At 49.4% G+C, this 22,487-nt stretch overlaps 1 protein-coding gene across 1 annotated transcript in view; it reads left to right on the top strand.

The window, feature by feature from the left end:
- The window catches only part of LOC148436295 (voltage-dependent L-type calcium channel subunit alpha-1C-like), a 138,015-nt gene that overhangs the window by 32,923 nt on the left and 82,605 nt on the right, over positions 1 to 22,487 (top strand). Inside the window, exon 9 of the mRNA XM_088465078.1 lies at positions 11,346 to 11,429. Coding sequence (XP_088321204.1) covers positions 11,346 to 11,429 — 84 coding nt within the window. The remainder of the gene's footprint in view (positions 1 to 11,345; positions 11,430 to 22,487) is intronic.

Genomic DNA, 22,487 nt, shown 5'->3' with positions numbered 1-22,487 from the left:
TAGGAGCTGACCCTCAGTATAAGAGGAGGGTCTCCCAGGCCAGCCGGGCAGTCACACACATCCCAGGGGTGCGGAGACCCAGACTGGTAATCGTTATGCTTACAGTACATACCATTTGTTACTGTACATACCCCGCAGTATGTGGGTAACAGTACTGACCCTTCTGTGTATTGTGTGTAATTGTACATGTCATCTGGCCGACACCACACGTCTGACACACACATGGCAGAGATATAATGTTACGTGGCTGATGTGCTGCTACCATGGACCAGTCACTTCCAGCAAACTAACCAGTAATAACCAGTATTAGTCTTCTAAAAACAGACCGCTACCATTTATCTATTATTATTATTATTAGCATGTGCTTGTATAGCGCCAGCCTGTTCCGTTGCAATTTACAATTGGGAACTAAACCATTAGACTGACACAGAGGGTTGAGAGGTCCCTGCTTGCACTCTTATAGCCTACAAGAATGCTGGCTCAGTCTGTCTCCTCCCGGTGATTTGCTTGGAATGCCCGCCTCCACCTTTCCCCCCTGGAGTCGCCCAGATACAGTATCGCAGTGGGCGGGGCTCCGCTTTACCTTCGGAATATCCTGATACCGGAAACTATTTTCTGCTACCATTTATTTGTTAGGTAAAACAGTTACTGATGGGTATATTAGGTGCCCCCTACTTCCCAGCTGGGGTCACACAATGTTTGGCTATGGCAGTGGATGGCCCAGCAGAGTCTCATTACAGCCGATGCCAGTTCCCTTACCCCTCCTGCCTGGTATCGTCATTCTGGCCAGTGGTGGTTGTGATGCAGACATTGGACAACAGTAATAATACTTAACTGGGTACTGACCGGGTTACAGGAGATCAGACCAGGCCAATCAGACACGCCTAGGGCAAGGTGGAAATCATGGCATGTTCAGGCAATAACGAAAGCAATTGGATTTAACACTACAACAAGGAACGAGTGGGAGCCGCAGCAGTCCAGGCAGACGGGAGCTACAGGACCAGTTCCTGCCTTGTCCACAGGAGGCTGCTTATAACAGTCCCTGGGACTGTACTAACAGTACTCAGCTACTGGGAACTAATTATTACTAGCAGCACACTGTGATCACCGGAACATGGGCTCTGCACTATACTGTAATCACCGGAACATGGGCTCTGCACTATACTGTGTGATCACCGGATCATGGGCTCTGCACTATACTGTGATCACCGGAACATGGGCTCTGCACTATACTGTGATCACCGGAACATGGGCTCTGCACTATACTGTGATCACCGGAACATGGGCTCTACACTATACTGTGATCACCGGAACATGGGCCCTGCATATACTGTGATCGCCGGAACATGGGCTCTGCACTATACTGTGATCACCGGAACATGGGCCCTGCATATACTGTAATCACCGGAACATGGGCTCTACACTATACTGTGATCACCGGAACATGGGCTCTACACTATACTGTGATCACCGGAACATGGGCTCTGCACTATACTGTAATCACCGAAACATGGGCTCTGCACTATACTGTGATCACCTGAACATGGGCTCTGCACTATACTGTGATCACCGGAACATGGGCCCTGCATATACTGTGATCACCGGAACATGGGCTCTGCACTATACTGTAATCACCGGAACATGGGCTCTGCACTATACTGTGATCACCAGAACATGGGCCCTGCATATACTGTAATCACCGGAACATGGGCTCTACACTATACTGTGATCACCAGAACATGGGCTCTACACTATACTGTGATCACCGGAACATGGGCTCTGCACTATACTGTAATCACCGAAACATGGGCTCTGCACTATACTGTGATCACCTGAACATGGGCTCTGCACTATACTGTGATCACCGGAACATGGGCCCTGCATATACTGTGATCACCGGAACATGGGCTCTGCACTATACTGTAATCACCGGAACATGGGCTCTGCACTATACTGTGATCACCGGAACATGGGCCCTGCATATACTGCAATCACCGGAACATGGGCTCTATACTATACTGTGATCACCGGAACATGGGCCCTGCATATACTGCAATCACCGGAACATGGGCTCTATACTATACTGTGATCACCAGAACATGGGCTCTGCACTATACTATGGTCACCGGAACATGGGCTCTGCACTATACTGTAATCACAGGAACATGGGCTCTGCACTATACTTTGATCACCAGAACATGGGCCCTGCATATACTGTGATCACCGGAACATGGGCTCTACACTATACTGTGATCACCGGAACATGGGCTCTGCACTATACTGTAATCACCGGAACATGGGCTCTGCACTATATTGTGATCACCGGAACATGGGCTCTGCACTATACTGTGATCACCGGAACATGGGCTCTGCACTATACTGTGATCACCGGAACATGGGCTCTGCACTATACTGTGATCACCGGAACATGGGCTCTATACTATACTGTGATCACCAGAACATGGGCTCTGCACTATACTGTGATCACCGGAACATGGGCCCTGCATATACTGTGATCCCCGGAACATGGGCTCTGCACTATACTGTGATCACTGGAATGGCAGAACATGGGCTCTGCACTATACTGTGATCACCGGAATGGCAGAACATGGGCTCTGCACTATACTGTGCTCACCGGAATGGCAGAACATGGGCTTTGCACTATACTGTGATCACCGGAATGGCAGAACATGGGCTCTGCACTATACTGTAATCACCGGAACATGGGCTCTGCACTATACTGTGATCACCGGAACATGGGCCCTGCATATACTGCAATCACCGGAACATGGGCTCTATACTATACTGTGATCACCGGAACATGGGCCCTGCATATACTGCAATCACCGGAACATGGGCTCTATACTATACTGTGATCACCAGAACATGGGCTCTGCACTATACTATGGTCACCGGAACATGGGCTCTGCACTATACTGTAATCACAGGAACATGGGCTCTGCACTATACTTTGATCACCGGAACATGGGCCCTGCATATACTGTGATCACCGGAACATGGGCTCTACACTATACTGTGATCACCGGAACATGGGCTCTGCACTATACTGTAATCACCGGAACATGGGCTCTGCACTATATTGTGATCACCGGAACATGGGCTCTGCACTATACTGTGATCACCGGAACATGGGCTCTGCACTATACTGTGATCACCGGAACATGGGCTCTGCACTATACTGTGATCACCGGAACATGGGCTCTATACTATACTGTGATCACCAGAACATGGGCTCTGCACTATACTGTGATCACCGGAACATGGGCCCTGCATATACTGTGATCCCCGGAACATGGGCTCTGCACTATACTGTGATCACTGGAATGGCAGAACATGGGCTCTGCACTATACTGTGATCACCGGAATGGCAGAACATGGGCTCTGCACTATACTGTGCTCACCGGAATGGCAGAACATGGGCTTTGCACTATACTGTGATCACCGGAATGGCAGAACATGGGCTCTGCACTATACTGTGATCACCGGAACATGGGCTCTGCACTATACTGTGATCACCGGAACATGGGCTCTGCACTATACTGTGATCCCCGGAACATGGGCTCTGCACTATACTGTGATCACTGGAATGGCAGAACATGGGCTCTGCACTATACTGTGATCACCGAAATGGCTGAACATGGGCTCTGCACTATACTGTGCTCACCAGAATGGCAGAACATGGGCTCTGCACTATACTGTGATCACCGGAATGGCAGAACATGGGCTCTGCACTATTCTGTGATCACCGGAACATGGGCTCTGCACTATACTGTGATCACTGGAACATGGGCTCTGCACTATATTGTGATCACCAGAACATGGGCTCTGCACCATACTGTGTTCACCGAAACATGGGCTCTGCACTATACTGTGCTCACCGGAATGGCAGAACATGGGCTCTGCACTATACTGTGATCACCAGAACATGGGCTCTGCACTATACTGTGATCACCAGAACATGGGCTCTGTACTATACTGTGATCACCGGAACATGGGCTCTGCACTATACTGTGATCATCGCAATGGCAGAACATGGACTCTGCACTATACTGTGATCACTGGAACATGGGCTCTGCACTATACTGTGATCACTGGAATGGCAGAACATGGGCTCTGCACTATACTGTGCTCACCGGAATGGCAGAACATGGGCTTTGCACTATACTGTGATCACCGCAATGGCAGAACATGGACTCTGCACTATACTGTGATCACTGGAACATGGGCTCTGCACTATACTGTGATCACCGGAACATGGGCTCTGCACTACACTGTGATCACCGGAGTGGCAGAACATGGGCTCTGTACTATACTGTGATCACCGGAATAGCAGAACATGGGCTCTGCACTATACTGTGATCACCGAAATGGCAGAACATGGGCTCTGCACTATACTGTGATCACCGGAATGGCTGAACATGGGCTCTGCACTATACTGTGCTCACCGGAGTAGCAGAACATGGGCTTTGCACTATACTGTGCTCACCGGAATGGCAGAACATGGACTCTGCACTATACTGTGCTCACCGGAGTAGCAGAACATGGGCTCTGTACTATACTGTGATCACCGGAATAGCAGAACATGGGCTCTGCACTATACTGTGATCACCGGAATGGCAGAACATGGGCTCTGCACTATACTGTGCTCACCGGAATGGCAGAACATGGGCTCTGCACTATACTGTGGTCACAGGAATGGCAGAACATGGGCTCTGCACTATACTGTGATCACCGAAACATGGGTTCTGCACTATACTGTGATCTCCGGAATGGCAGAACATGGGCTCTGCACTATACTGTGGTCACCGGAATGGCAGAACATGGGCTCTGCACTATACTGTGATCACTGGAATGGCAGAACATGGGCTCTGCACTATACTGTGGTCACCGGAATGGCAGAACATGGGCTCTGCACTATACTGTGATCACCGGAATGGCAGAACATGGGCTCTGCACTATACTGTGATCACCGGAGTGGCAGAACATAGACTCTGCACTATACTGTGATCACCGGAGTGGCAGAACATGGGCTCTGCACTATACTGTGATCACCGGAGTGGCAGAACATGGGCTCTGCACTATACTATGATCATTGGAAAGGCAGAACATGGGCTCCGCACTATTCTGTGATCACCGGAGTGGCAGAACATGGGCTCTGCACTATACTGTGTTCACCGGAGTGGCAGAACATGGGCTCTGCACTATACTGTGATCACCGGAGTGGCAGAACATGGGCTCTGCACTATACTGTGATCACCGGAGTGGCAGAACATGGGCCCTGCACTATACTGTGATCATCGGAATGGCAGAACATGGGCTCTGCACTATACTGTGATCACCGGAATGGCAGAGCATGGGCTCTGCACTATACTGTGATCACCGGAATGGCAGAACATGGGCTCTGCACTATACTGTGATCACCGGAATGGCAGAACATGGACTCTGCACTATTCTGTGATCACCGGAGTGGCAGAACATGGGCTCTGCACTATACTGTGATCACCGGAATGGCAGAACATGGGCTCTGCACTATACTGTGATCACCGGAATGGCAGAACACTGGGTAATGACAGACAGACAATAAAATCACGTCACACAGAACATGTAACATCTGCTCTATCTGTGTTTTTTATGTTTCCGTTGCAATTTCTCTAGAAATGCGCCATATTTTGTTGCGCAGCGGATCCCCCCTGACCACACAGACCTCCACAACTCACATATAACTTACTTTGGTGAGAGCATTTCTCTCCATTGGCCAAAATTATATTTTTATTGTTATATAAGTATTTTTTTATATAATTAAGGAATTGACAAAATCTGAACTTTGCAGAAGAATAGAAAATATTTTGGCTAATTTCTGTTTGTTGTGTTGTGGAGCCCTCTTGTGGTCGGTGCTAGTTATTGCAGGTAGGTTATAGTTCCTGCTGTAAAACTCTTTAATACGCCCTAATTACTAGGCAAAAAACGCTGAAACATAGAATCTGACGGCAGATTAGAGCCACTTGGCCCATCTAGTCTGCCCTGAAGGCTCAGGCACAGTGCAAAGTCCTACCTGGGTGCACCTATTTCTACAGTTCTACAGAATAAGATGATAACGACGAGGGGGATGGGCGGGGTGAGTGTGTCCCTTTGGCGTAGGTTCGCCATTTTGCCTAGTTTTGCAGAGCAGTGTAAAAATCTCATTTCTTTGTGTGTGTGAAGAGAATTTAATGATGAGATAAAGGCGAGGGGACATTTTTAGGCTGGGATTCTTGATTGGCGGAGGGACAGTCATTTCTACTCCGCCTTCTGCGCCGGACCCTGGAGAGAGAAGGAGGGAGGGCGGGCATCGATGGGACATAGACCAAACTGTCCTGTGGTGCCTGGCGGCGCTCTCTTCCGTACCCCGGGTTTAGTAGGTCGGGACTAGCAGAAAGAGAATTGGATAAGGAGAAACAAACGCCTCCCGTCCCACAATGCACCAGGGCTCACATCCCGCAGCTGCACCCAATGCATTTATATGACGGTAGAAGTACAATATACACGAATAGGGCGTGATGTCGGGGTGCACACAATTCCGAAAGCGGACGCATTAAGTGATTTTTTAGCAATCGGCGCATCCGTCGTAGGCTGTATACGGAGTTTAAAGTACTTACCAGCTAATTATACGGCTCTCGGTCGCTTCTCCCTTGCAGCTGCGTGGTAACGGGGCATCTGCCTGCCGGCGAGCGCACGGATTTGCGTCCTACACTGCGCTGTGCGAATGCAGAAATCCGGCCAAGGATGAGGATTGTGTAAATGCTGATGGCGTCCGCTCTCGCAAGAGGGGGGGGGCTGGGGGGGTGCGTCCGCATAGATGCGTCAGATACCAAATACCAGCGTATGTTCTCGTGTGACCTCTGATCCTAGAAAGCGTCCGGAATTGCGACCGTATTACGTGTGGCTCAGAATCAGGTCCATAATGGTTCTAGTGCGGTGGTCGACGGCTGCACCCTCGGTGTCATGGTACATCCTGTGGGCTGACATTATAAAAGGTGTTATAGGCCTTGCTGGGAGTACTCACATATTAGGTGCTCCCCAGCGCCTCCTACTGGTACTGCAGCTTGCACGCAGGCTGCTGATGTCAGCTGATGTTACTGCGCATGCGCCACTCTGTAATGTGCTATCGGTATCAGGAGACGCGTGCGGAGCCGGCAACAGCCGGAGGCGGGTGGTAGTGCCGGCTGCGGTGGTAATAATCGGCGCTAGTAACAGCCATGAAAGTGTGCCTCCAGAGAAGGTGGGAGGGGAATTCCTTTAGGAGAAGAATCCCTTTAAATAATCCGACCATACAATTCTATTCTCATACAACCACCGCAGTTCCTGATACATTAACAGCATTGTCCCTGTTTTCGTCATCCCCCCCCCCCTTCCTCTTTGTCTCTTGTCTGATATTCAGCTCCGCATGCCATAGTCATTGTCTGGTAGTTACCGGACATCACCCATTTATAACCCACAGTGTACCCTCAGATAAAATAATCAAAGTGTATGAGTTCCGACCGGGCAGGACGGAGAAATCTGGTTGGCCGATGGCTGCATCTGCTTATGTGAACCTCGTTGGCCAGTTGAAATGCACGGGACCCTTTGTGATAAGCCCCTAAATGTCTGGATCCATGTATACACGTAAGGCCAGATCGATAAACGATCTTGTCAGCCGACACAGTGTCAGCATTAACGGATAAAAATTATTCTACTTGATTGAAATCATTGTGCTGAGTACGACAGCTCACTGTAATGACGTCTGACACTTGAACTAGAACTTCTGCCTGTAATCAACTGTTGAACCCTCAGAAATATACAATTGCTCCCATGTGACACATAAGCGTTGAATAACCAATATTTCTTATCCATGAAAATAGTACAGTCCACTGTTTGTTTCCATGGTAACAGATGTTGCTAAGCAAAGTCATTAATTGGCAACTTGTCTGACAAATGGGAACAACAGTGTATTTTTGAGTCTTCAACAGGCGATTACAGGCAGAGCACTTATTTCAAGTCTCAGTTATTCCAGCATTCAGAGTTGTACCTAGCATAGTAACATCAATGAATCAAAATCATCTTTGAGAGGAGTCACTTTTTAGCGGAATTCTTTAGCTTTTTGTTATGTTCCGGCTCATGATAACACTACATAAAGAACACATGATTTCAGCTTTTTATGTCTGTGGAGAGTATACAGTGTATAGATTGTAACACGCACCGTGATATACACACACACAGTTTGTACCAGTATCATTGTTTTATCACAGCAGAGCAGACTGTTTGTCTTCTCCAAGCACTTAGTGGCGTCACGTCGCTGTCACGGGTTGGGTACGGTATGCCGGCATCCCGACACGGTTAGGATACCGACACCTGTTGATCAGCCTACCCCTAAACCTAACCCTCTCTCTACCCCTAAACCTAACCCTCTCTCCCCTGCAGCCTAATCCTAACCCCCCTGCCCCGCAGCCTAATCCTAACCCCCCTGCCCCGCAGCCTAATCCTAACCCTCTCTTCCGCACCCTAAACCTACCCCTCCCTCCCCGCAGCCTAAACCTAACCCTCCCTCCACGCACCCTAAACATAACCCTCCCCCCTGCACCCTAATCCTAACCCTCCCTCCCTGCACCCTAAACCTACCCTTCCCCCCTGCACCCTAATCCTAACCCTCCCTCCCTGCAGCCTAAACCTAACCCTCCTCCCTGCAGCCTAAACCTAACCCTCCCCCCTGCAGCCTAAACATAACCCTCCCCCCTGCAGCCTAAACCTAACCCTCCCTCCCTGCACCCTAATCCTAACCCTCCCTCCCCGCAGCCTAATCCTAACCCTCCCTCTCTGCACCCTAATCCTAACCCTCCCCCCTGCAGCCTAAACCTAACCCTCCCTCCCTGCACCCTAATCCTAACCCTCCCTCCCCGCAGCCTAATCCTAACCCTCCCTCCCCGCACCCTAATCCTAACCTTCCCTCCCTGCAGCCTAATCCTAACCCTCCCTCCCTGCAGCCTAAACCTAATCCTCCCTCCCTGCAGCCTAATCCTAACCCTCCCTCCCCGCAGCCTAATCCTAACCCTCCCTCCCCGCAGCCTAATCCTAACCCTCCCTCCCTGCAGCCTAAACCTAACCCTCCCCGCAGCCTAAACCTAATCCTCCCTCCCTGCAGCCTAAACTTAATCCTCCCTCCCCGCAGCCTAATCCTAACCCTCCCCCCTGCAGCCTAATCCTAACCCTCCCTCCCTGCAGCCTAATCCTAACCCTCCCTCCCTGCAGCCTAAACCTAATCCTCCCTCACTGCAGCCTAATCCTAACCCTCCCTCCCCGCAGCCTAATCCTAACCCTCCCTCCCTGCAGCCTAAACCTAATCCTCCCTCCCCGCAGCCTAAACCTAATCCTCCCTCCCTGCAGCCTAAACCTAATCCTCCCTCCCTGCAGCCTAATCCTAACCCTCCCCACAGTCTAAACCTAATCCTCCCTCCCCGCAGCCTAAACCTAATCCTCCCTCCCCGCAGCCTAATCCTAACCCTCCCCCCTGCAGCCTAATCCTAACCCTCCCTCCCCGCAGCCTAATCCTAACCCTCCCTCCCTGCAGCCTAATCCTAACCCTCTCTCCCTGCAGCCTAATCCTAACCCTCCCTCCCCGCAGCCTAATCCTAACCCTCCCTCCCCGCAGCCTAATCCTAACCCTCCCTCCCCGCAGCCTAAACCTAACCCTCCCTCCCTGCACGCTAATCCTAACCCTCCCCCCTGCAGCCTAATCCTAACCCTCCCTCCCCGCAGCCTAATCCTAACCCTCCCTCCCTGCAGCCTAAACCTAATCCTCCCTCCCTGCAGCCTAAACCTAATCCTCCCTCCCTGCAGCCTAAACCTAATCCTCCCTCCCTGCAGCCTAAACCTAATCCTCCCTCCCTGCAGCCTAACCCTCCCTCCCTGCAGCCTAATCTTAACCCTCCCTCCCCGCACCCTAAACCTACCCCCCCTCCCCGCAGCCTTATCCTAACCCTCCCCCCTGCAGCCTAATCCTAACCCCCCTCCCTGCAGCCTAATCTTAACCCCCCCTCCCCACAGCCTAAACCTAACCCTTCCCCCTCCCACTGTCCCATTACACCGAGGTCAGGGTCCCACTGTCCCGTTACACCGAGGTCAGCGTCCCACTGTCCCGTTACACCGAGGTCAGGGTCCCACTGTCCCGTTACACCGAGGTCAGGGTCCCACTGTCCCGTTACACCGAGGTCAGGGTCCCACTGTCCCGTTACACCGAGGTCAGGGTCCCACTGTCCCGTTACACCGAGGTCAGCGTCCCACTGTCCCGTTACACCGAGGTCAGGGTCCCACTGTCCCGTTATATTGTCCTTTAATTGAAGTGCAGGCGACTTGTCCTGCAATGCCTGCCTCTGGCCTGTTATATGTGTGGGGAACTTAGTCCGGCATTGCTCCACCGCGCAGAATTACCAGCTTTCGTCTGTGTCCATCCGTGTCTGTCAGTCCGCCTGCCCCCCAGCGATATTGCTGATCATGAGCTATGCTGCATTACAATGCTATTCCATCACTGTGTTCTGTCTGTATATTATTACTAGCCAATGTCATTTATACAATCATCCATATATACCCAATGTCCGTGTCTCCACAACCCACCCTGTACCCCGTCACAGCTAGAACGCCGATGTCTGCTGGGCTGAGCATTTAATGGAATCGTTGGAGATTCCGTTCTGGCTATAATGGACCAGTCTGACGTATATGGTGCAAAACGTACATTGTCTTCTCCTTCTGTCCTTAATGTCTGTTCATGTTACTGCTTGTAATATATATATATATATAGACGAAGGCCAAAATGTATAAAGCAAAACTGACATTAAACAATTTGTGACACCGGAAATTGTCACTTTGAGTAGCGATCAGGTTCCCCCATCCAAACATTTACTCCCTAAATTCTGCCAGATATCCAGGTTTCCCAGCACACACTACAACCACCATCATCCTCTAGGCTACAGCCTGGGTGCCGCTGCATAACCCCCTCACTGCTGGATAACCCGACCATGTCTCTTCAGCCCGTAACACTGTGAATCCTGGATTGGCCATTGCTGCCGGTGCCCATCTTGGCGTGGGAGGGTCCTGCTGATGCTAAGGGTGGGGGGGGGGTGCCCTGCTTGGTATGGGGGTGGGATAAAGAGGGAATGGTCGCTAACCCCCCCTTCACTGCCAGAAGGTCCTGCACTGATTTAGATTGCATGCTCTGCTGGCAAGGAAAGGGGGATAGTGCTGATGCTGTATATGAGTCTGTCTAACGATCCTTTTTAATTCCCCACCCTGCCTTGCCTCCTGACTCCCCTGTGTAGGGTTATTTTAGTGACCCTTGGAATGTCTTTGACTTTCTGATCGTCATTGGCAGCGTAGTAGACGTCATTCTCAGCGAGACGAATGTAAGTATATCGGGTCAGGTCTATCTCTTCCTCTCTTCCCTCCCCCCCCCCCGCACAACCCCTCTCTCCCCTTCTCCATGCTGGTGTGGGTGCATCTCTCTGCCCTCTTTACGGTTTCTTTCTAGTGTTTTTTCAGCCTACCCCCCCCCCACCCCTCCCCTCCAGGGAGAAGGGAGAGAGGGAAGGGGAAAGCCCCACAGCGCCCCCTGCCTGCCACAGGAAGAGGTGCAGAGTGGGGCTTTTCTCTCCCTCGTCTCTCCCCATCCCGAAATCTGGAGTGTCAATGCGCAGATTAGCAGGTTCCGGCCCAGCGTCCGAGCACGAGAGGAGACCAAACATATCAGTGTATCGCCTCTAAGCCTTTCCGTTCTGTTACTCTTTTATTTCCGTTCTTCCCCTTGTTCACACTTTTTATTTTTCTTTTCTTTGATTTTCTCTTTTTTGTTTTTTTCTCTTTTTCTCTCTCTCTTTCTCTCTCTCTCTCTTTCTCTCTCTCTCTCTCTCTCTCTCTCGTTCTCCCTCTTCTCCTCCCGGGCTCCCATCAGCATTATTTCTGTGATGCTTGGAATACATTTGATGCTCTCATAGTAGTGGGTAGCATTGTTGATATAGCAATCACCGAACTAAACGTAAGTAATTTGCCTCTGTCCGTAACTGTGACTGCCTCACCCCACCCCACACCCCTGTTTGTCTTTCCTCTGCCATTTACATTTGTTTGGTTTTTTTTATTATTATTATTTTAATTATTATTATTTTCTTCTTTTTTTTATTCTTTTTTTATCTATTTTTTTTTTTCTTCTGGAAAGATTTAGGATTCTGACTGTTGCATAAACTCCTTCCGGCATGAAAAACACTGTATAACGAGAGAGGTCTGTCCCAGCGTTATTGTGGCTCACAATCACAGAAGGACAGAGTCACTGACACTACCGAGAATGAAACCAAACAGAAACTGTGCTGCAATTATTATAGTGTATTTTTGAATAGGATACACGTAATACACATGATTACATATTCAGTAAAGCCATGATATCTTATGTCACCTCCACTTATACCCAAAACTGTACATTAAAGATTGGGTTGGTGGAAACTAATTTCATGCATTAACCCGACGCGTTTCACTAGGCAGACATGATAGGTAGACATAATACAATGTAACTCCTGTGTGTACATAGGACAAACTAAATGGGAGTCTTTGTTATGTGGACGCTTTTGTCTAATAATTGATGACATCACTAATAAATGACGTCTGTACCAAATAGCTATTCTGACACTAGACTAGAAAGGAATGAAGTGATATAAATAAACGATCGTGGTTGTTTCTTACATCAAGCGAATAGAAAGTTATACAAGTATAAAATACAGCAGTCTAGACCGAGAACATTATAGGTATAATTTGTTAGGTAGGATCCCGTTCACCATCGATGGATCTGCGTATTGGAAACGTAAAAGTGCTACAAATGTCCTACAATAGAAACTCATCTAAATCTGGCCTAAACCTCTCTCTCTGAACACCTGCCCCTTATTTATAGAGAGATAATTATCGGGAGAAAGATACATACTGCATATTACAAATGATGTCATATCTTTTTTTATAATGTAACAAGTTATAATGTTTCATTCTATTTTGCTGCATGTTCAGAAACACCTGTTCTTTATTACGTTAGTTTGGAGGGTTTATATTTACCGTATCTTTAGTTGATATGTAAATGTAGGGCTTATTCACATATTCAAAACAGTACAGTATTATCCATGTGGGGTGACACGTAGCTGGCTGAGTTTCAGGGAATGAAGCCTACACCGTATAACTGCAACACCCACGCGTTTCGCTAGGCTTTCATAAAGAAAGAACATGATACATTGTAACACTAGTGCGCAAATAGGTTCAAATAAACCGGTGTATTAGCTGGATACATTTGTCATATATAACATGTATGTAATAACTGATGACATCACTACACGAGGGCCATCAGGACCTCATTAGGACTGAGGACCCTCATCTCTAATCTATTGGCGTGACTTCCATCTGTGATTGGCGGCTTTTGGGGCAGTCACCTCCTGCTATACAGTCCTGGCCCTGCTCTGTCTATGTGACCTGGCATGATATAACCATTTCTTTTTATACAGGCTGTCCACGTTCCTCCTCTCCTGTACCCCCTCCGTGCAGGGCCAGCCAATGGGGCTGACGGCCCAGCTGGACATCCCCCCACAGTGGGGAGCTAAAAGTCTGCCCTAGTTCCCCACATGTACAACCATCCGACACACAGGATTAAGCCTGTCTATGTTACTTTGTTTAAATAAGTACTCGGTTAATGCTAGAAACACGGTAGGCAGCCATTTTGAGAGCTGGCACATTATTCATAAGGCAGCCTGGCAATTTACTTAGAGATAGTGACATCAATGAGGCACATAATGCCTCATGCCTCAACAACGTTCCTAGTTAGCGGAAAGGTTGCATTCTGCTCATAAAATGGATGACTTCAGTGTGCATAGGTGTAGGAGGTGCTCTTTAGCCATGTATTAAGCAAAATGACATTACACTCACAACACCTGTAGCAGATTATAACACTGACATCCCACATTACAAATTAGGGCTACAAATGTGTTGTTACTGGACCACTAATCCAATGATACCAGTTTCCATACTCCCATAGCACTTCTACAAGCATTTACCCATATATATGTCACCGCTTCATCCGACCGGAAGATACACGTGACACAGCTGTGACTGTGGTCAAATCTTTCATGAGTGCACTAAATCATCAGGTTAAGCTCCAGATCCTGAGCTGTGGATGGGAATCCAGTCCATGTTTTCCAAAGGGAGGAGCTGGAATTTACCGTCTGACCTTGGGAATGTTTCTCCATATCAGTCTCTGAACCGCCTGACGTCTCACGTGCGCAAATGCCTTGTAAATGTCAGGTCTTAGCAATCGCACTTAGCAGGGCTACAAACACCCTCACGTTACGGACAGCTGGTAAAATGCGCCCATGGCTTTGGCGCAGCAGGCCCAGCCGCGTCAGGTTACTAGGAATACCAGACCAGCCATGTCATTCTTATATAGGTATGACACGTATGTAACATTCATGCTGCACGGCTTATTAACCCTATAGTGTAGAATATATGCAGCACAGGTTATACACTGGTACCTGCTGAGGGATAGTACAGGTTATATACAGGTACCTGCTGCAGGATAGCACAGGTTATACGCAGGTACCTGCTGCGGGATAGTACAGGTTATACACAGGTACCTGCTGCAGGATAGCACAGGTTATACACGGGTGGGATAGTACAGGTTATACACAGGTACCTGCTGCGGGATAGCACAGGTTATACACGGGTACCTGCTGCGGGATAGCACAGGTTATACACAGATACCTGCTGCGGGATAGCACAGGTTATACACAGGTACCTGCTGCGGGATAGCACAGGTTATACACGGGTACCTGCTGCGGGATAGCACAGGTTATACACGGGTGGGATAGTACAGGTTATACACAGGTACCTGCTGCGGGATAGTACAGGTTATACACGGGTACCTGCTGCGGGATAGCACAGGTTATACACAGATACCTGCTGCGGGATAGCACAGGTTATACACAGGTACCTGCTGCGGGATAGCACAGGTTATACACGGGTACCTGCTGCGGGATAGCACAGGTTATACACAGGTAGCACAGGTTAAACACAGGTACCTGCTGCGGGATAGCACAGGTTATACACGGGTACCTGCTGTGGGATAGCACAGGTTATACACGGGTACCTGCTGTGGGATAGCACAGGTTAGACACGGGTACCTGCTGTGGGATAGCACAGGTTAGACACAGGTACCCACTGTGGGATAGCACAGGTTATACAGGGGTACCTGCTGCGGGATAGCACAGGTTATACACGGGTACCTGCTGTGGGATAGCACAGGTTATACACGGGTACCTGCTGTGGGATAGCACAGGTTAGACACGGGTACCTGCTGTGGGATAGCACAGGTTATACACGGGTACCTGCTGTGGGATAGCACAGGTTAGACACGGGTACCTGCTGTGGGATAGCACAGGTTAGACACAGGTACCTGCTGTGGGATAGCACAGGTTATACACGGGTACCTGCTGCGGGATAGCACAGGTTATACATACACAGGTACCTGCTGCGGGATAGTAAAGGTTATACACAGGTACCTGCTGTGGGATAGCACAGGTTAGACACGGGTACCTGCTGTGGGATAGCACAGGTTAGACACAGGTACCTGCTGTGGGATAGTACAGGTTATACACGGGTACCTGCTGCGGGATAGCACAGGTTATACATACACAGGTACCTGCTGCGGGATAGTACAGGTTATACACGGGTACCTGCTGCGGGTTAGCACAGGTTATACACGGGTACCTGCTGCGGGATAGCACAGGTTATACATACACAGGTACCTGCTGCGGGATAGTACAGGTTATACACAGGTACCTGCTGTGGGATAGCACAGGTTAGACACGGGTACCTGCTGTGGGATAGCACAGGTTAGACACAGGTACCTGCTGTGGGATAGTACAGGTTATACACGGGTACCTGCTGCGGGATAGCACAGGTTATACATACACAGGTACCTGCTGCGGGATAGTACAGGTTATACACAGGTACCTGCTGTGGGATAGCACAGGTTATACACGGGTACCTGCTGCGGGATAGCACAGGTTATACATACACAGGTACCTGCTGCGGGATAGTACAGGTTATACACAGGTACCTGCTGTGGGATAGCACAGGTTAGACACGGGTACCTGCTGTGGGATAGCACAGGTTAGACACAGGTACCTGCTGTGGGATAGTACAGGTTATACACGGGTACCTGCTGCGGGATAGCACAGGTTATACATACACAGGTACCTGCTGCGGGATAGTACAGGTTATACACGGGTACCTGCTGCGGGTTAGCACAGGTTATACACGGGTACCTGCTGCGGGATAGCACAGGTTATACATACACGGGTACCTGCTGTGGGATAGCACAGGTTATACATACACGGGTACCTGCTGTGGGATAGCACAGGTTATACGCAGGTACCTGCTGCGGGATAGTACAGGTTATACACGGGTACTGGTTATACACAGGTACCCACTGCGGGATAGCACAGGTTATACACAGGTACCCGCTGCGGGATAGCACAGGTTATACACAGGTACCCGCTGCGGGATAGCACAGGTTATACACAGGTACCCGCTGCGAGATAGCACAGGTTATACACAGGTACCTGCTGCGGGATAGCACAGGTTATAAACAGGTACCTGCTGCGGGATAGCACAGGTTATACACGGGTACCTGCTGTGGGATAGCACAGGTTATACACGGGTACCCGCTGCGGGATAGTACAGGTTATACATAGGTACCCGCTGCGGGATAGTACAGGTTATACACAGGTACCCGCTGCGGGATAGTACAGGTTATACACAGGTACCCACTGCGGGATAGTACAGGTTATACACAGGTACCCACTGCGGGATAGTACAGGTTATACACAGGTACCTGCTGCGGGATAGTACAGGTTATACACGGGTACCTGCTGCGGGATAACACAGGTTATACACGGGTACCTGCTGCGGGACAGCACATGTTATACACGGGTACCTGCTGTGGGATAGCACAGGTTATACACGGGTGGGATAGTACAGGTTATACGTGGGTACCTGCTGTGGGATAGCACAGGTTATACGCAGGTACCTGCTGCGGGATAGTACAGGTTATACACGGGTACTGGTTATACACAGGTACCCACTGCGGGATAGCACAGGTTATACACAGGTACCCGCTGCGGGATAGCACAGGTTATACACAGGTACCCGCTGCGGGATAGCACAGGTTATACACAGGTACCCGCTGCGAGATAGCACAGGTTATACACAGGTACCTGCTGCGGGATAGCACAGGTTATAAACAGGTACCTGCTGCGGGATAGCACAGGTTATACACGGGTACCCGGTGCGGGATAGTACAGGTTATACGCGGGTACCCGGTGCGGGATAGTACAGGTTATACGCGGGTACCCGCTGCGGGATAGTACAGGTTATACGCAGGTACCTGCTGCGGGATAGTACAGGTTATACACGGGTACCTGCTGCGGGATAGCACAGGTTATACACAGGTACCTGCTGCGGGATAGTACAGGTTATACACAGGTACCTGCTGCGGGATAGCACAGGTTATACACAGATACCTGCTGCGGGATAGCACAGGTTATACACGGGTACCTGCTGCGGGATAGCACAGGTTATACACGGGTACCTGCTGCGGGATAGCACAGGTTATACACAGGTACTTGCTGCGGGATAGCACAGGTTAAACACAGGTACCTGCTGCGGGATAGCACAGGTTATACACGGGTACCTGCTGTGGGATAGCACAGGTTATACACGGGTACCTGCTGTGGGATAGCACAGGTTAGACACGGGTACCCGCTGTGGGATAGCACAGGTTAGACACAGGTACCCACTGTGGGATAGCACAGGTTATACAGGGGTACCTGCTGCGGGATAGCACAGGTTATACACGGGTACCTGCTGTGGGATAGCACAGGTTAGACACGGGTACCTGCTGTGGGATAGCACAGGTTATACACGGGTACCTGCTGTGGGATAGCACAGGTTAGACACGGGTACCTGCTGTGGGATAGCACAGGTTAGACACAGGTACCTGCTGTGGGATAGTACAGGTTATACACGGGTACCTGCTGCGGGATAGCACAGGTTATACATACACAGGTACCTGCTGCGGGATAGTACAGGTTATACACGGGTACCTGCTGCGGGTTAGCACAGGTTATACACGGGTACCTGCTGCGGGATAGCACAGGTTATACACGGGTACCTGCTGCGAGATAGCACAGGTTATACATACACGGGTACCTGCTGTGGGATAGCACAGGTTATACGCAGGTACCTGCTGCGGGATAGTACAGGTTATACACGGGTACTGGTTATACACAGGTACCCACTGCGGGATAGCACAGGTTATACACAGGTACCCGCTGCGGGATAGCACAGGTTATACACAGGTACCCGCTGCGGGATAGCACAGGTTATACACAGGTACCCGCTGCGAGATAGCACAGGTTATACACAGGTACCTGCTGCGGGATAGCACAGGTTATAAACAGGTACCTGCTGCGGGATAGCACAGGTTATACACGGGTACCTGCTGTGGGATAGCACAGGTTATACACGGGTACCCGCTGCGGGATAGTACAGGTTATACATAGGTACCCGCTGCGGGATAGTACAGGTTATACACAGGTACCCGCTGCGGGATAGTACAGGTTATACACAGGTACCCACTGCGGGATAGTACAGGTTATACACAGGTACCCACTGCGGGATAGTACAGGTTATACACAGGTACCTGCTGCGGGATAACACAGGTTATACACGGGTACCTGCTGCGGGACAGCACATGTTATACACGGGTACCTGCTGTGGGATAGCACAGGTTATACACGGGTGGGATAGTACAGGTTATACGTGGGTACCTGCTGTGGGATAGCACAGGTTATACGCAGGTACCTGCTGCGGGATAGTACAGGTTATACACGGGTACTGGTTATACACAGGTACCCACTGCGGGATAGCACAGGTTATACACAGGTACCCGCTGCGGGATAGCACAGGTTATACACAGGTACCCGCTGCGGGATAGCACAGGTTATACACAGGTACCCGCTGCGAGATAGCACAGGTTATACACAGGTACCTGCTGCGGGATAGCACAGGTTATAAACAGGTACCTGCTGCGGGATAGCACAGGTTATACACGGGTACCCGGTGCGGGATAGTACAGGTTATACGCGGGTACCCGGTGCGGGATAGTACAGGTTATACGCGGGTACCCGCTGCGGGATAGTACAGGTTATACGCGGGTACCTGCTGCGGGATAGTACAGGTTATACGCGGGTACCTGCTGCGGGATAGCACAGGTTATACACAGGTACCTGCTGCGGGATAGTACAGGTTATACACAGGTACCTGCTGCGGGATAGCACAGGTTATACACGGGTACCTGCTGTGGGATAGTACAGGTTATACACAGGTACCTGCTGCGGGATAGCACAGGTTATACACGGGTACCTGCTGCGGGATAGCACAGGTTATACACAGGTACCTGCTGCGGGATAGTACAGGTTATACACAGGTACCTGCTGCGAGATAGCACAGGTTATAAACAGGTACCTGCTGCGGGATAGCACAGGTTATACACGGGTACCTGCTGCGGGATAGCACAGGTTATACACAGGTACCTGCTGCGGGACAGCACATGTTATATACAGGTACCTGCTGTGGGATAGCACAGGTTATACACAGGTACCTGCTGCAGGATAGCACAGGTTATACACAGGTACCTGCTGCGGGATAGCACAGGTTATACACGGGTACCTGCTTTGGGATAGTACAGGTTATACACAGGTACCTGCTGCGGCATAGTACAGGTTATACACAGGTACCTGCTGCGAGATAGCACAGGTTATAAACAGGTACCTGCTGCGGGATAGCACAGGTTATACACGGGTACCTGCTGCGGGATAGCACAGGTTATACACGGGTACCTGCTGTGGGATAGCACAGGTTATACACGGGTACCTGCTGCGGGATAGCACAGGTTATACACGGGTACCTGCTGCGGGATAGCACAGGTTATACACGGGTACCTGCTGTGGGATAGCACAGGTTATACAGGGGTACCTGCTGTGGGATAGCACAGGTTATACAGGGGTACCTGCTGCAGAATATCACAGGTTATACAGGTACATGATGCTGGATAGCACAGGTTATACAGGTACATGATGTGGGATTGCACAGGTAGAGCCCTGCATCCTGGAATCACAGAGGGCATCTCTTCCTCCTACTGTCTAACTTGTTTTTTTTTAAATTCGATCTCAACTGAATAAAATGGCAGCCGGCGTAGGAGCCCAGGGGCCCAGCGCTGGTACCACAATGCCACCTGGGCATTTAGGGGCCCAGCGCTGATACCACTCTACCACCTGGGCATTTCGGGGCCCAGCGCTGTTACCACCGTGACACCTGGGCATTTAGGGGCCCAGCACTGTTACCACTGTGCTACCTGGGCATTTAGGGGCCCAGCGCTGTTACCACCGTGCCACCTGGGCATTTAGGGGCCCAGCGCTGTAACCACCGTAACACCTGGGCATTTAGGGGCTCAGCACTGTTACCACTGTGCCACCTGAGCATTTAGCTCTTGAGCACATCCGCTTTCTAAAGAACTGCATGCATGTACGCACGCGATCATATAGCATGTGAACATATATGTGTCTAGAACTATAATGGCTGGTCTGGAAACCTTATATTTAGGACACTATATTTGCTACATCTCACACACCCTCCCCCCGACCCACCTCCCTCTTTACTTTTATGATGTGCTCAAGTCGTACTCCCACTAGTGAAGGCGCTGTCTCTATGGGTGTTGTTTAAGCTTAGCCATAGTTTAATCTGTAAATCAGATTGTGGCATACATAGCGATATTACCAGTAATATCCACCCTCAATACGATTTTACCTGAGCATTTAAAAGGCCAGCCAGGTTATTTGTCAAATGCTCTACAATGTTTTTGAAAAACACTTCTAATTAGATTATACCGCATCATCCGGCTGTACATTATTTATAGTTAGTGTAGGTTATGCCGCATCATCCGGCTTTACATTATTTGTAGTTAGTGTAGGTTATGCCACATTATCCGGCTGTACATTATTTGTAGTTAGTGTAGGTTATGCCGCATCATTGGGCTATACATTATTTGTAGTTAGTGTAGGTTATGCCTCATCATCCGGCTGTACATTATTTGTAGTTAGTGTAGGTTATGCCGCATCATTGGGCTGTACATTAGTTGTAGTTAGTGTAGGTTATGCCGCATAATCTGGCTGTACATTATTTGTAGTTAGTGTAGGATATGCCACATTATCCGGCTGTACGTTATTTGTAGTTAGTGTAGGTTATGCCGCATTATCCGGCTGTACATTATTTGTAGTTAGTGTAGGTTATGCCGCATTATCCGGCTGTACATTATTTGTAGTTAGTGTAGGTTATGCCGCATTATCCGGCTGTACATTATTTGTAGTTAGTGTAGGTTATGCCGCATTATCCGGCTGTACATTATTTGTAGTTAGTGTAGGTTATGCCGCATCATCCGGCTGTACATTATTTGTAGTTAGTGTAGGTTATGCCGCATTATCCGGCTGTACATTATTTGTAGTTAGTGTAGGTTATGCCGCATTATCCGGCTGTACATTATTTGTAGTTAGTGTAGGTTGTGCCACATTATCTGGCTGTACATTGTTTGTAGTTAGTGTAGGTTGTGCCCCATTATCCGGCTGTACATTATTTGTAGTTAGTGTAGGTTATGCCGCATTATCCGGTTATACATTATTTGTAGTTAGTGTAGGTTGTGCCGCATCATCCGGCTGTACATTATTTGTAGTTAGTGTAGGTTATGCCGCATCATCCGCTGTACATTATTTGTAGTTAGTGTAGGTTATGCCGCATCATCCGGCTGTACATTATTTGTAGTTAGTGTAGGTTATGCCGCATCATCCGGCTGTACATTATTTGTAGTTAGTGTAGGTTATGCCGCATTATCCGGCTGTACATTATTTGTAGTTAGTGTAGGTTATGCCGCATTATCCGGCTGTACATTATTTGTAGTTAGTGTAGGTTATGCCGCATTATCCGGCTGTACATTATTTATAGTTAGTGTAGGTTTTGCCGCATTATCCGGCTGTACATTATTTGTAGTTAGTGTAGGTTATCTCGCATCATCTGGCTATACATTATTTGTACTTAGTGTAGGTTATGCCGCATTATCCGGCTGTACATTATTTGTAGTTAGTGTAGGCTATGCCGCATTATCCGGCTGTACATTATTTATAGTTAGTGTAGGTTATGCCGCATCATCCGGCTGTACATTATTTGTAGTTAGTGTAGGTTATGCCGCATTATCCGGCTGTACATTGTTTGTAGTTAGTGTAGGTTATGCCTCATCATCCGGCTGTACATTATTTGTAGTTAGTGTAGGTTAT

Source organism: Taudactylus pleione, unplaced genomic scaffold (genome assembly GCF_031769625.1).
Source record: "Taudactylus pleione unplaced genomic scaffold, aTauple2 ptg001842l, whole genome shotgun sequence".
Taxonomy (NCBI): domain Eukaryota; kingdom Metazoa; phylum Chordata; class Amphibia; order Anura; family Myobatrachidae; genus Taudactylus; species Taudactylus pleione.
The sequence above is the reverse complement of the archived record's forward strand: the minus strand, read 5'-3'. Positions and strand labels throughout refer to the sequence as shown.